Below are 14,164 nucleotides of genomic sequence, written 5' to 3'. Positions count from 1 at the left end.
TATTTCTCACTATATATAGATGTTAGATCACAATTGACAAAAATAATACTCTTGGAAAAAGGTATAGCTACTATCGTTTCTCATGCATGCACAATAATTTCTTTATTTTTCATTGCATACAAAATATAGCAACTTCTTACTGTACGATTGTTCGTTTGAAGTTAGTTTTTTTTTTTTTTTAATTCGTAGTAATGCCAAGGGTACGAGTCCAAATATTGCTACTTTAAGTTCTAAAAGCTTTGTTATAGTACTAAAAAACACATGCATGCCTTTATTATATAAAATTAAGGCCATTTCGTCCATCATTTTTCTTGTAAAGTTTTTTCTAAAGTTTAAAAGTTGTTCCTATTATTGACAATTTGGCATGTTAGTTCATTCCTAGAGAAGCTAATTTCTGTAAAGTTTAAAAGTTGTTCTAGTCCTCACTAGATTTTTTAAATTTCTTCTTATACAGTTAAATATTATTTCTATTCTGATAATTTTGAGAAATATTTTTTTAAATTTGTTTTTTATAACACCTTGAACTAACTTTTTTGGTCATGGTGCAGACAATCAGTAGTTTCAAATGTGTTCCTCTAATTCTTCATACACCATGGTAAATATTTTCTTGAAACTCATTATCTTCCTCTTTATTGCTTTTACTTTTCTCTCTCTTTTATTTTATTACTAAATAACCGCTGAAATTTTACATGATAGTATGCCTTAAATATATATTTTTTTGTTGAGGTGTTTATTTCTTTGCCATGCACGTTCATTAAATTTCTAACTTTCTGCATGCATATTCTGTTCTTTTTTTTTTCTTTTCCTTTTCCTTTTTTTGTAGAAAACTTTGGCCCTCTTGCTCATTCTTAGCTTAACAAATGCTAGCATATCATGTGCAAGATTAATTAGCAACGCAAACAGTTTTAATGTCCTTGATTATGGAGCTACTGCTGATGGAATTACTGACAATTCTAAAGTAAGTCTTGTTTAATTTATATGTTCTTTCCTTTTATTACCATTAACTATATATGTTCTACTTAATGCGACAAATTTACTCTTTGAAAAGTCAAAAAAAAAAAAAAAAAACTTTGAGCATGTTTTTCTTAAATGCTTTTTAAATATATTGAATAACTAACTATTGTGGCTTATTATATTTTTTATATAATTTCTAAATATGTAAATTTTATTTCAAAAGAAAAAGTTAAAAACTTTATGCTCAAATTCATACTGAAAATTAGTCTATTTAACTCACATTTCGAATTATGTCACATAAAGTGGAACGAAGGGAGTAGTATTAAATCATTAATATTTTCTTAATTCCTATTACTCCTCGTATATATAGATATCAGGGAAACTTGTTGCACCAAACTCACCTAGTATATGGAGTGGACAAGATGCTAGTCAATGGTTGGCTTTCAAATATGTTAGTGGTTTATATGTTGATGGCTTGGGAACCATTGATGGCCAAGGAAAAGAATGGTGGGATCAATCTTGTAGACACCATCCTAATTTGGTATGGTATTTTCTCGACTCTTTTTTTATCTTTTACTTTAGTGAAAAGTAAATTATATTTCAAATAATTTGTCGTGTTTAGAAAATCAAAAGTATATATGTATGAAAATTAATTCAAGTAAGACATAATACTAATCTTCCCTCATGATTAATGTTATTAGTTATGTATTCACAATTTTACACTCCTTTTGTTTTTCAGCAAGGATGCACAAAATTAGCTCCTACTGTAAGTTTTCTCTTGACACCCTCTAATTTTAAATTTTTAATTAACTCTAAAGGCTCGTTTGGTACGAGGGATAATGGATAATTAATTTCGGGATTAATTTGATACGAGTTTATCTCACGTTTGGTTGGATAAAATCGCAGTATAACTAATCCTGAAATTAGTTATCCCTAGATTGTAGTGTTATTTTTATCCCTATAAGAGAGTGTGATAACAGTCCCAGATAACTAATCCCGAAATAATTACTCCTGGGATAACATGTTTCTGATCTCAACCAAACGACCCCTAAGAGAATTGATAAACTCTATTTAATTTCACTAATACGTAAATTATATTCCACAGGCCATGAAGTTCATTTCATGCAATAAAAGTTCCATAAGCAACATCAACTTTGTCAATAGTTCACAAACTCATATACTTGTTAGGGGTTGCAATGATTTCAAGGTCGATCATGTATTCATACAGTCTCCAGGATATTCTCCAAATACCGATGGCATTCATATTCAATCTTCTCAAGCTGTGACCATTACCAATTCTAATATAAGTTCCGGTACGTGTTCTTAACCTATATTGCTCGCACTCTTTAAAATTATTGTCGCCCTTGTGTTTGGCTTGACTTGTTTAATTTGGCCTTGTGATGGACAGGGGATGATTGTATTTCGATTGGAGATCATAGTTCTTATGTTAATATATCCGATATCCATTGTGGACCAGGTCATGGTATAACTCAACTAGGAAAAATCAGAACATGAATAAAAAAATTGACTTCTTATTAAATATATGAATAGGTTGGCACAGGATATGTACGAGATGTCCGATTTGAGAATCTTGAATACGACTCTGTGGACAACCCTATTATTATTGACCAAAACTATTGTGATGTTCGAGGAACCTGCAAGGAAATGGTAATATAGCAATAAACTTGAACTGTAGTAATTCAGTGCCATGCACTGATATATAACACTGCAACTCCTAAAGGGAAAGTTACAGCATATTGTAAGAATGCTCATGGCCAACAGTATGGAATTGAACCTGATGGTCCTTGTTTAATTACACTGTAGGTATTTATAGGAACCTGTAAACTTTAAATTATGGATTCGTTTTTGCACATTTAGCCTCTAAATATATGAAGTAGGAGTTCTAGTTAAAATTAAAAAGATATATATATAGATTTCATTTTTTATAGTATTTGGTTTAATATGTAAAGTTGGTACGTAGGCGGAGTCAATGACAAGATGAATGCATATATAAAGTAATTTTATTTATTATGATTATTATAAGTCTGATATTTTAATTACTCTCTCTATTTCTTTGTTTCAATTTTATGTATCTTAATTTCAATTTTAAGTAAGCGGAATGAATGAAATTATAAAATGTTTTAGTGACGAACAGAGTCGCCGGTAACAGCCTTAACCGTGCTACTTAAAATCAGCATAGTAGGTCACCGCTAAAAGGCGCGACAAGCCAGACCAACTTTTTGGGGCGACAGTAAGGCTTTTAGTGGCAACTTTGGGCGCTGTGAGCACCTAATTTTTTACCGTGCTTGAATATTTCCCGCTCCCATCTTCCCAGGCGTGTCCCCACTCTACTTTTCTTTGTCCTCCATGCTTGTCTCCCATACTTGTCCCCCATATTTTGTCCCCCATGCTTTGTCCCCCATGCTTTGTCCCCCACACTTGGTCCCCTCTTCACTTTTCCTTGCCCCCCATGCTTGTCCCCTCACTCACAAACTCCATACCACTCTCCCTACCCATTTAAAACAGCCCAATTCCTTTCTTCTGAAAAGAGGGAAAAATCACAGGACCCTCCCGTTTTGAAAACTAGCGTCCGCTCACCTTCATCTCCCTACTGCCACCTTCAACCAGCGGAGAACCGCCCCAAAAACAACTTCCAAAACTCAGCAGAATTCCAGCTCCAAAACACACTCTAACACACTTAGCCATCATCCTTTACACTCTAAAGAAAAACACAACATCAGAGAGAAACAAAACAGTAGCTAAAATAGCTTTCAGTTCTCTCTTTGTACGTTCCAAAAATGAAACGAGTCTCCTTTGGTGTTTAGCTTCTACTTTTTTTGTCTGTTGGCTCAAGCATTATCTGGGTTGTTGGAGTTTTTGATATTCGCTGCTGCTGGGGTATTTGATTTGAATTGTTCTGCTGGCTTCTCGTCGTTGTTGCTCTAGCATTTCAACATTTAGGTATTTCTTCTTCTATTGTAGCTTTTGAATTGTTTCATATGAATAAAGAATGCATGGTTTTGGAGTCTTTATTTGAAATTATTCAACAGTCTTGATTCATCCTTGTTTGTCATATATGAACAATTTGAGCTATGGTAGTAAATATGGATGGCTGAAGCAATGAAGTACGTATATAGTTTTGAGTTCATACTTGTCAAGTTTTTTTTTAGTGTAGGTGCAGCAGTCCCTATTAAGGAAAGAATTGATTTTACTTCATTAAAAATCTTGGTAAAAATCCCCCGTGATTGAACTTTACTTGAATATTTTCGTATATGGTTTATTGTTTCCTCGTAATGTTCATGTATACAAGGTTTGGTGGAAGTTGATACATTTCATGTCTACAGGCATAATTAGCTTAAAGATAATTGTGAAGTGTTTTTTTTTTGTAAGAATCTACTGCCTAAACTCTTGTCATGGAAATAATTTGTTCATATCTTCCTGTATGCATGTTTAGGCTAGTTTATTTTATATTAATAGGTTACTTCTTTTAAATACTTATTATTAGTTATAAAAATATGATTTTTGTCTTCAATCAACCATCAATGGCCAGTAAGGGATAGCAATTGGCCTTTGAATAAGTGCTGGAATTTAGGAAAAATATAAAGGGACATGAGACTCAAATAGTCTGTTTTGGTGGTGATCAATTAAAGAAGAGAGTTGGGCCAAGTAAATTTCAGCAGCTACCCATTTTCTTTTAGTAATAAAGGTTGGCCCAAGTTTAACACCATGGTTGTTCACATAATTACTTTCCAATAGAAAAAATAAATTTGTTCTGTAATTAGAATAACTCATTAACTTAATCACCTTAATAATTAATTCAAGCTACTAGGCAACTAGTAGGCGTGCTTTAACCTCTCTTTTTTTATTCACGAACTCGCTTGTGTAGCGTGATGTTTAACTTACATTAAATTAGTTTCAATAATCTCATACAATACCCATTAGTTTTAGTTAAAAAATTTTTAATTTAATTAATCCTTTGCTAAAATCACGGATTCGCTTGCGTAGCGCGATAGTTGATAAAAATAATTTTCAAGAATTAATTTGCTCAAATGTAGTAATTTCTTTAAATTATTACAAATAATTGATTGTCATAATTTCGGATTCGCTTGCGAGTCGCAATTATGATAGGTTAATTAATTTTGTTATTCGATCATGCATACGCCTGCGTAGCGTGGTTATGTCAACACGTTTTTTTTTTTTAAAAAAAAAAAATTAATAAAAATAAAAAATAAAAAGCGATTAGGTAAAAATATGAAAACCAATAAATCACAGTTTATTCCAAATTAATTCAAGCCAAATTGTAGTCAATAAAGCGACCGTGCTGGAACCACGGGACTCGGGAAATGCCTTACACCTTCTCCCCGGTCAACAGAATTCCTTACCCGGACTTTGTTTTCGCAGACCAATAATAATAGAGTCAAACCTTCCTTTGACTAGGGATTCAAATAAAAGGTGACTTGGAACACCCCAAAACTCAATTCCAAGTGGCGACTCTGTAAGTAAAATAATCCCTGCTCAAGTTTGTCACTTATATTGGAAAAACTCTTTAACCCAATCCATATGACACACCATTATCGTTTTGGGGGTAGAAAAGGGGTGTGACAGCTCTGGCGACTCTGCTGGGGAACTTTCAAGAATTCGAGCTTGTTCATTGACTTTATTTGGCTTTATTAATTTTTGTATATATTGTGATTTATTTGAGCCCAATGTGTTACTTGTCGAGTTTTTACCGTTTTGATATTGTTGAACTGTACATATAAATTGTATCTTTCCTCGCATCCCTCTGAGTCTTCTGATAATTAGTTATGTTGTGTTTGCCTACCAGCATCACAAAATTTCTGTCTTGAGATAAAGCCAATTAGCCTACCAGCTTCTGGTGAAGGATTTAGTCACACATGTTTAGGCGGGAAAGCCGTTAGCTAGCCAGTGCTGTTCTACTACTGGTAATGCTTGACGCTCCTCGGCTCGGGTTGTCTGCCCGGGTAAGCCAGGTCTAGATACCATCTCCTTTAGGATTTACAAACTTAGAAGAACAAGCCACAAGCAATGAATATCCCTAGTAGGTTACGCTTTATTTGCATCATGTGCATTTGACTTAGCAGCTTTCGACACAAGGGTCGAGTTCTATTTTAGGACAAGTACCTTGTTGAGACCATTATGTCATGTTATGTGCTACTTGCCCATCTTGGTGCGATATGGCTGTGCTACAGGCACATATACTGCACACCCAAAAATTCTTAAACATGATATATTAGGCTTATGAGCCGAAACTAATTGCAACGGAAATATTTATGATAATTTATCGGCCTGAGACGAACTAGCATTGCTACATGCAAAATGACACGACCCCAAACAGAAGTGGACAACCTTTTTTTCATGAGTAATTGTCTTGCTATCAATTGAAGACGTTTAATCAAATACTTTACAATGCCATTTTGAGTGTGAACGTGAGCTACAGGATATTCCACTTTTATCCCAATTAATAAACAATAATCATTAAATGCTTGGAATAAAAACTCAGCAGTATTATCATGTCACACCCCAACCTTGGGAGATACGACGGGCACACGACGCCCGAAGGCCCGTGCGAACTGACGTCTGTACTTACCTTTCTCACCATGATTTTGGGCCAATCAGGCCTCCATGTATGATAATGAAAAATTAATAAGGGTTTATAAGTGACTGTAGAAGAAATCTCAACATTGCAAATGTATGTGTGTGTGTCTATATATATATATAACCCGGACACTAGCCTACAAGCCTCTAAGAGTACCTTTATATACAATGTGATCGGGACAGGGCCCCACCATACCCAAAATAATAGGAAATACACAATTTAGTACCTATCGATTCCCATACAACTACGCTAAAGAAGTGGAGTGCGACAACCAATCGCTGAAATAAGCACCCCTCTGTGGAGGAATGCCACCAAGTCTACAAGTACATGTGGGCATGAACACAACGTCCAAAGAAAAAGGCGTCAGTACGAAAGATGTACTGAGTATGTAAAGCTGATAATATACTTGTAAACCGAAAATGTAACAATAACATAAGAGGTACGAGGACATAATTTTAACCTTAGAATCTAAGACAAACCACCTGGGATGTATAGTGTGGTAAACCCAAATCATACATGCATGCAATTTTTATAGAAAATGAAACATCTTTGGATCATATCATGTCACATTATACCCTGCCTCAAAAGGTCTCAGTTATCCTTAGTTTCAAGAGCATACGGTAATCTCACGTTAACATATCGTTCCATAACCGGCATCATCGGGGCTCGGTGATACCACATATCATAGTATTTGTACTCGGTCTCCTCAGGATCAGTGACGTTGGCCAACTCATCATTATATACCCAGTCCCATCGGGGACTCAGTTATAACATTTAACATATTTTCTGTACCCGGTCCCATTGAGGACTCAGTTAACTATAATAAATACATACAAATGAAAGCATAATACTCAGTCAATTATGAGGGACACCACAATTAGACTTAGAATGAACGACATCTCACAACTTTATGACATTATCTGTAGACGTCTTAAACTGGGCAAGAAATGTCACCGGTGAAGAACATACATGAACATGAATAGTGTTTCAAGGATTTAGACCAACCCAAACTTACACCATAAGTATCAAATAGAAAGATACGCTTATATCAAACCATACCAAGAAAGAAGACTGCCTTACATACCTTTTGAAGAATTACCTACGCTTCTGAGTTCTTCACCGCTATTGTGATTTATCTTTACTTCCAAAGAAATCTTCAAAATCAGTATCACTAGAATATAGATGGTAGTACAGAGATGATCACGATCCCTTTTTCTTAAATTTTTATTAGGTTCACTTTGAATTTTTGCCGTAAATCATTCAGAGAATTTCTTAGAAAGCTTGAAAGTGTTTCTAGAGTAAGATAAAACTGGCGATACCACCTAGAATGTAAGAGAAGAAAGCTACATGCCCTTTTTATACCAAGTCTAGAAATTTCACCACCCCAAGTGCCAAACGGGTTACCCCGACCCGGCTACTGCACCCGGTGGGGCAGCTGGCACAAATCTAATGAAGCATAATCATAACCTTGTCCCCATGAGGTGCCTCTGGCTGATTGGTTGTACTAAATATGTTTATTCTTTTTCCATTTTTTTTAGTTTCATAAATGAGTAAAAAGGTGCAGGGTGTAACATCATTCCCCCTTTGGAACATCCGTCCTCGAATGTTGAATTGCAATCAATCTCTCGTAATTCTTTTCTTCTCTTCAATCATCCCTGGTGGTACTGGATCTATAAAAGCATACACATTAATGAAAAATATGAATAGTATACATGTAACCATATCCGATGGTAATTCTAAGTTCTGTTGTCCTGACAATGCATAGATACTGTTTTGTGGTCCATCCGAATTAGATGCTTCGCTTCTATCTCTACCTCTACCAACCGATAGCTACATGCCTTGATCATGAGGGTGTACGGATGATTAAGAAGCTGCAACAGATCCCGTTGGTTGCATCACATTTCTCCTACCTCTCACATGAGTTATATATATAACTTAACTGGGAAAAATCAGAACAAGAATAAAAAAATTGACTTCTTATTAAATATATGAATAGGTTGGCACAGGATATGTACGAGATGTCCGATTTGAGAATCTTGAATTCGACTCTGTGGACAACCCTATTATTATTGACCAAAACTATTGTGATGTTCGAGGAGCCTGCAAGGAAATGGTAATACAAGTTAACTTTTTTTTTTTTTTTTGCATATGTATACATAGTTCGAATTAATATTGAACTCATGAGTGTTTTTTTTTTTTTCAATCACAGCCAACAGGAGTACACATTAGCAATGTTGTTTATGAAAACATGAAAGGAACATCAAGTACAGATATAGCAATAAACTTGAACTGTAGTAATTCAGTGCCATGCACTGATATAACACTGCAACATATACAGCTAACATCAGCAACTCCTAAAGGGAAAGTTACAGCATATTGTAAGAATGCTCATGGCCAACAGTATGGAATTGAACCTGATGGTCCTTGTTTAATTACATCGTAGGTCTTTGTAGGAACCTGCAAACCTTAAATTATGGATCCGTTTCTGCACATTTAGCCTCTAAATATATGAAGTAGGAGTTCTAGTTAAAATTAGAAAGATATATATATATATAGTTTTCGTTTTTTTATAGTATTTGGTTTAATATGTAAAGTTGGTACGTAGGCGGAGTCAATGACAAGATGAATGCATATATAAAGTAATTTCATTTATTGTGATTATTATAAGTCTGGTATTTTAATTACTCTCTCTATTTCTTTGTTTCAATTTTATGTATCTTAATTCAATTTTAAGTAGGCGGAATCAATGAAATTATAAAATATTTTTGTGACAAACAAAGTCGCCAGTAACAGCCTTAACCGTGCTACTTAAAATCGGCATAGTAGGTCGCCGCTAAAAGGCGCGACAAGCCAGACCAACTTTTTGGGGCGACAGTAAGGCTTTTAGTGGCGACTCTGGGCGCTACAAAAACATTTTGTCCTTTCAAAAGCAAACTCTCTTTGCCACATTCCCCTTAGCTTTATGGCATTTTTAGTTGCCCAAATACTATTCTTTTTGAGATAACTCATATTTTATTTTCTTTAAATATATATCAAAAATCAAATTCAATAAATGTTTGTTTTGAGTTCCTAATTGAAAATATTATTTATGCGCATCTATTTAATATAAGATGTTTGTTTAATATTTCTTTTCTCCAAGAAGTATAGAGTATATTGCTCTTTTTGAATCTCGGAATAAATTACTGATTTGAGAACTAAACCAATGCATGTTTTTGTTCTGTGAGCATGCATGCCGTTTTGTGATGAACTTTGGTGCAATTATGGTTAATTTGAAGTATGGGGTATCATTCATAAAATTCATCGTGGAAAACTCTCTGCTTATGCCCGAGGATTAGGTTTAAATGCTTGTGTATTTTTTTTCTTATCTATTTGCTTTATGTATAATTGTATACGAGTTAACCCACGATTTTTCGCAACAGTATACATATAAAGAGAGAAAAGATATAATTTTTTCACAAAGTAGATAATTATATTTTCTCCACAGGCAATAAATCATAGTACAACAACTTATACTGCGTACTAACTATTTTTTCTTAATCAAACCAACACTCAGGTTGATGGGGGATTTACCACTACAACAACAACGATGACCCAGTAAAAAATCTCACTAGTGGGGTCTCGGGAAGGTAGTGTGTCCGCTGTAATGACCCAACCGGTCATTTTGACTTTTAGTACCTCGTTCTCCTAAATAAAACTCCCTGTATGTGCTTTTATTAATTTATGACTTGCGGGGATGGTTTGTTCGGGATTTGGAGGTGTTCGGGTTGAAATCGGAACACTTGGTTCCTTAAGTTTGCCTTAAAATGCTGTCACGACCCCAAAACATAGCGTGTCATGATGGCGCCTATCGGTGGTACTAGGCAAGCCGACCTTCCCAAAAATACTTTCAAACTAAATATAAAAGTAATGTAAAGCTTTCCATATCAGAAATTTTTCATAAAATCAAATTTAAACTCAAATTTGGAACAAAGTGCGGAAAAACGAGTCCCAATCATCGTGGTGTCACCAAGTCATGAGCGTATAAGTATTTAAAACTATTACAACCAATGTCTAAATATCAGTACAAAACGGCAAGAAAAGTTTAATAGTTTAAACTAAAATATGATGGAAAAGTTTAAATAAATAACATGCTAAATAGGTTGATTACATAGAAAAATTGAGGAATATTCAGTAATTAAGTGGAGCAGCTTGCAAATAGCACTACGGTTTTGTTAAAGTAGGGATCAAGGTACTAAACATTATTGAATTTCAATTGGGATAAAGATGGTCGGACATATTAATGATGCGTCAAATTGGATAAAGGTAATGCCAAAAAAATATATTATGTACACAATCAAATTATAGTAAATTGTCGTAATTATGGCAACTATAAATATCATGACACGTAAAATTACACTTACCGTATATAAATTCGATAGGATAGAATTTAAGTTTAACACAGTGACGGGGCAAAGAAAAAATTATACAATCCGATCACTTATAAAGTAATTATAGATAAATTTCTTTAATAAATATGAACTATTACTATGTTAAAAATGGAAACTATACCTCGATAATTATCGGAATCAAGCTAAGGAATTATAAAAAAGATTTACACAATTATAAGGTATGCTATAGGTAATCTTTACGATAAACATGCATTAACTATTTCTATGTTAAAATGGAAATATACCGTGCTATGACATGTAAAACAACACATTGATAGTTATCGGAATCGAGCTAAGGCATTATAATTTGCCTATGCATATAAACCATCCGTCTTTAACCAACATTATCATTACTCAAACCATATTATTTCACATATAATACCAAAGCTACCGAGCAAAACAGTTGTTACACTCATTCTCTCATGGCTAAACTGATTAGTTTAAGTGTGTATTTTCTTTTGCTCCCTATCTTTCTTTTGGAATTTAGGTTAAAGCTACTGTGTTCTGCCGAACTCGTAGGCAGAACTGCAGCTCCCACCCTGCTTAGCGTAACCCTATCTCAAGCTGAAAATGCTCATAAGGAGATTTTAGCTATGAATATAAGTTCATTCAATGAGTTAGGGAAGTTGGCTTGGGCTGATTGCTTAAAGCTTTATGAAGATACTTTTTATCAACTTAACAAATCCATCAACAACTCTGGTAAGACAAATGATGTTCAAACATGGCTAAGTGCAGCTATGGGTAATCATCAAATATGCTTAAATGGATTCCATGATTTTCAATTATCATCACATTTGGAGAAATTTCCCTCTGTGTTAAATGATTTCTCCGAAAACCTTTGCAACTCTCTTGCCATAAACAAAGCCACGGCTATACCTTCAGCTTCACTATCAACAAATCCCCAACTTAAGGGCCGACGTTTACTTAGGGGCGGAGTTGCATGGTCTGAAGCGGGTTCAACTGAATCTCATACTGGTAAGAAAATGTGAATCCCCTTAAACATGGGGGAAACTGTTAGTATATTGGTAAATAATGTGATTCTAAATTTCCTTTAAGTCGAAAGTTTGAATTCCAAGTGTTATATTCTTAGTTCTAACATAATTTATAAATTCCCTTATTAGGATTCCTGACTTCACCCGACAGGAAGCTTTTACAGCAAGGAACTCCAATAAAGGCCGATATCGTGGTGGCTCAAGATGGTTCTGGGAATTATCACACTATTTCTGAAGCTTTAGCTGCAGTAAATAGCATGAGGAATGGCACAGGGAGATTTGTGATATATGTGAAAAGAGGTAATTATACAGAATATGTGGAGATCGAGAATACTATGAATAATTTGATGTTCATTGGAGATGGGATTGATGCTACAATTATCAGTGGCAATAGAAGTAATGGTACTGGCTATTCAACTTTTGGTTCTGCAACTTTCGGTAAGTTTATTGTAATGTTTTTAGAGAAATTCTCAATGGGTTATTGAATTTATAATTAAACAATTAAATTTATTTAAATAAGAGATAAAAAAGAAGAACAAGAGTTAATTATTGCACTATATATATTCATTAGTTCCTCTCGCCTGCATGCATCAATTATATTTCCATGCACGTACACTTTAATACAACACTTTATGTATAAGAAATTTAAGACAAGGGCTGATTGATTTTCTTATTCCAAATACAAAACAAATCCACTTAATTGGTCAATATATAGTACATCAATAAAAGAAACGTATTACGTACCAAAGTATACCAATTGCATGCATCTTGTCAAATTTTCATCAATAATATAATATGATCAATCTCACACACACACACACTCACACACACACATATATACATACATTCATACATACATATTTCAAATACCAACAAGAAATTAAGTATAATAAACAGTGTTTTATTTACATAAAGTCAATAAAAGGGTTTCTTAATTAGATTCTAAACCGTACTAATTGTTTTGACCTTTATTTTGTGTTTTCTATTTATGCCTTAGGTGTTTCTGGAGGTGGCTTCATTGCTAAGGATATAACCTTTGAAAATACAGCAGGACCTGAAAATGGCCAAGCAGTTGCTCTTCGTTCTGATTCAGATTTATCAGTATATTATCGTTGCAGTTTCAAAGGGTACCAAGACACCTTATATGTACACAAACAACGACAGTTTTATCGCGATTGTGACATATATGGGACAGTAGATTTCATATTTGGAGACGCAGCTGCAGTGTTCCAAAATTGCAATATTTACGTAAGAAAGCCAAAGAGTGGTCAGTCAAACACTATCACAGCGCAAGGAAAAATATATCCTTATGAAAATACTGGAATTATAATACATAATTCTCATATAACAGCAGCATCAGACCTAAGACCTGTGCAAGATTTGTTTAAGAGTTATCTTGGTAGGCCGTGGAAGAATTACTCAACAACAGTGTTTATGAAGAGTAATATTGATGGCCTAATTGATGCAACTGGTTGGTTACCCTGGAGTGGAGATTTCCTACAAACTTTGTACTATGGTGAGTACAATAATACTGGAGCTGGTGCAGGAACTGGTGGTAGGGTAAATTGGCCAGGGTACCACGTGATAACGAACGTTACTGAAGCTGAAAAATTCTCTGTAGGGAACTTCTTGGCCGGAGACTCATGGCTTCCGGCCACTGGAGTTCCCTACACATCTAGCATCTGAATATATATATATATATATTTCCTTTAGAAAGATATAGTATAGATTTCCTTTTTTTTTTAATTAGTATTTGGTTTAACATCATGTAAATTTGGTACTTAGGTGATGTCAATGAGAAGATGAATGCATATATAAATATAATTTTAGTTTATTGTTATTATTATAAGTCTGGCATTTTATTAATTTTTGTGTTTCAATTTATGTGTCTTACTTAATCTATTTAAAAATAACAATCATTTTTCTATATTTAATTAGTAGTATGTTTTCTAAACATTGGCATCGGATGAACTATAAATTTATATGAGGGGATTCAAAAGTATTATAAGATGTCACAGTTGGAATTTGAACCTATGACCTAAAGCGAATTTGAACTTTACTACGAAACTTGACTCTCTTTTTTTCATGTACAAGGGGAGTAAAAAGCTCACATATAACTGAATTTTTTGGGCGAAGGTGTTCGGTTGAATTCACTTCATACTACTTAGTTCTGA

The 14,164-nt window shown here is 34.2% G+C and overlaps 1 protein-coding gene across 1 annotated transcript; it reads left to right on the top strand.

Moving 5' to 3' along the window:
* The first annotated feature begins 191 nt into the window (after positions 1-191).
* Positions 192-13,676, top strand: LOC117274392 (pectinesterase 2-like). Its single transcript, XM_070198508.1, has 10 exons — positions 192-200; positions 824-958; positions 1,325-1,495; positions 1,694-1,720; positions 2,506-2,622; positions 8,568-8,684; positions 8,781-9,010; positions 11,486-11,952; positions 12,120-12,428; positions 12,988-13,676. Exons 1-10 carry the CDS (start codon positions 192-194, stop codon positions 13,674-13,676), a joined length of 2,271 nt encoding a protein of 756 aa, XP_070054609.1.
* The last annotated feature ends 488 nt before the right edge of the window (positions 13,677-14,164 follow it).

Source organism: Nicotiana tomentosiformis, chromosome 3 (assembly GCF_000390325.3).
Source record: "Nicotiana tomentosiformis chromosome 3, ASM39032v3, whole genome shotgun sequence".
Classification (NCBI taxonomy): domain Eukaryota; kingdom Viridiplantae; phylum Streptophyta; class Magnoliopsida; order Solanales; family Solanaceae; genus Nicotiana; species Nicotiana tomentosiformis.
The sequence above is the reverse complement of the archived record's forward strand: the minus strand, read 5'-3'. Positions and strand labels throughout refer to the sequence as shown.

Excerpts from the sequence above, each read along its gene's own strand:
- LOC117274392 (XM_070198508.1), top strand. Across the intron at positions 2,623-8,567 it reads GAGGAACCTGCAAGGAAATG|GTTGGCACAGGATATGTACG; the intron begins GTAATATAGCAA and ends ATATATGAATAG. Across the intron at positions 9,011-11,485 it reads GGTCCTTGTTTAATTACATC|GTTAAAGCTACTGTGTTCTG; the intron begins GTAGGTCTTTGT and ends TTTGGAATTTAG.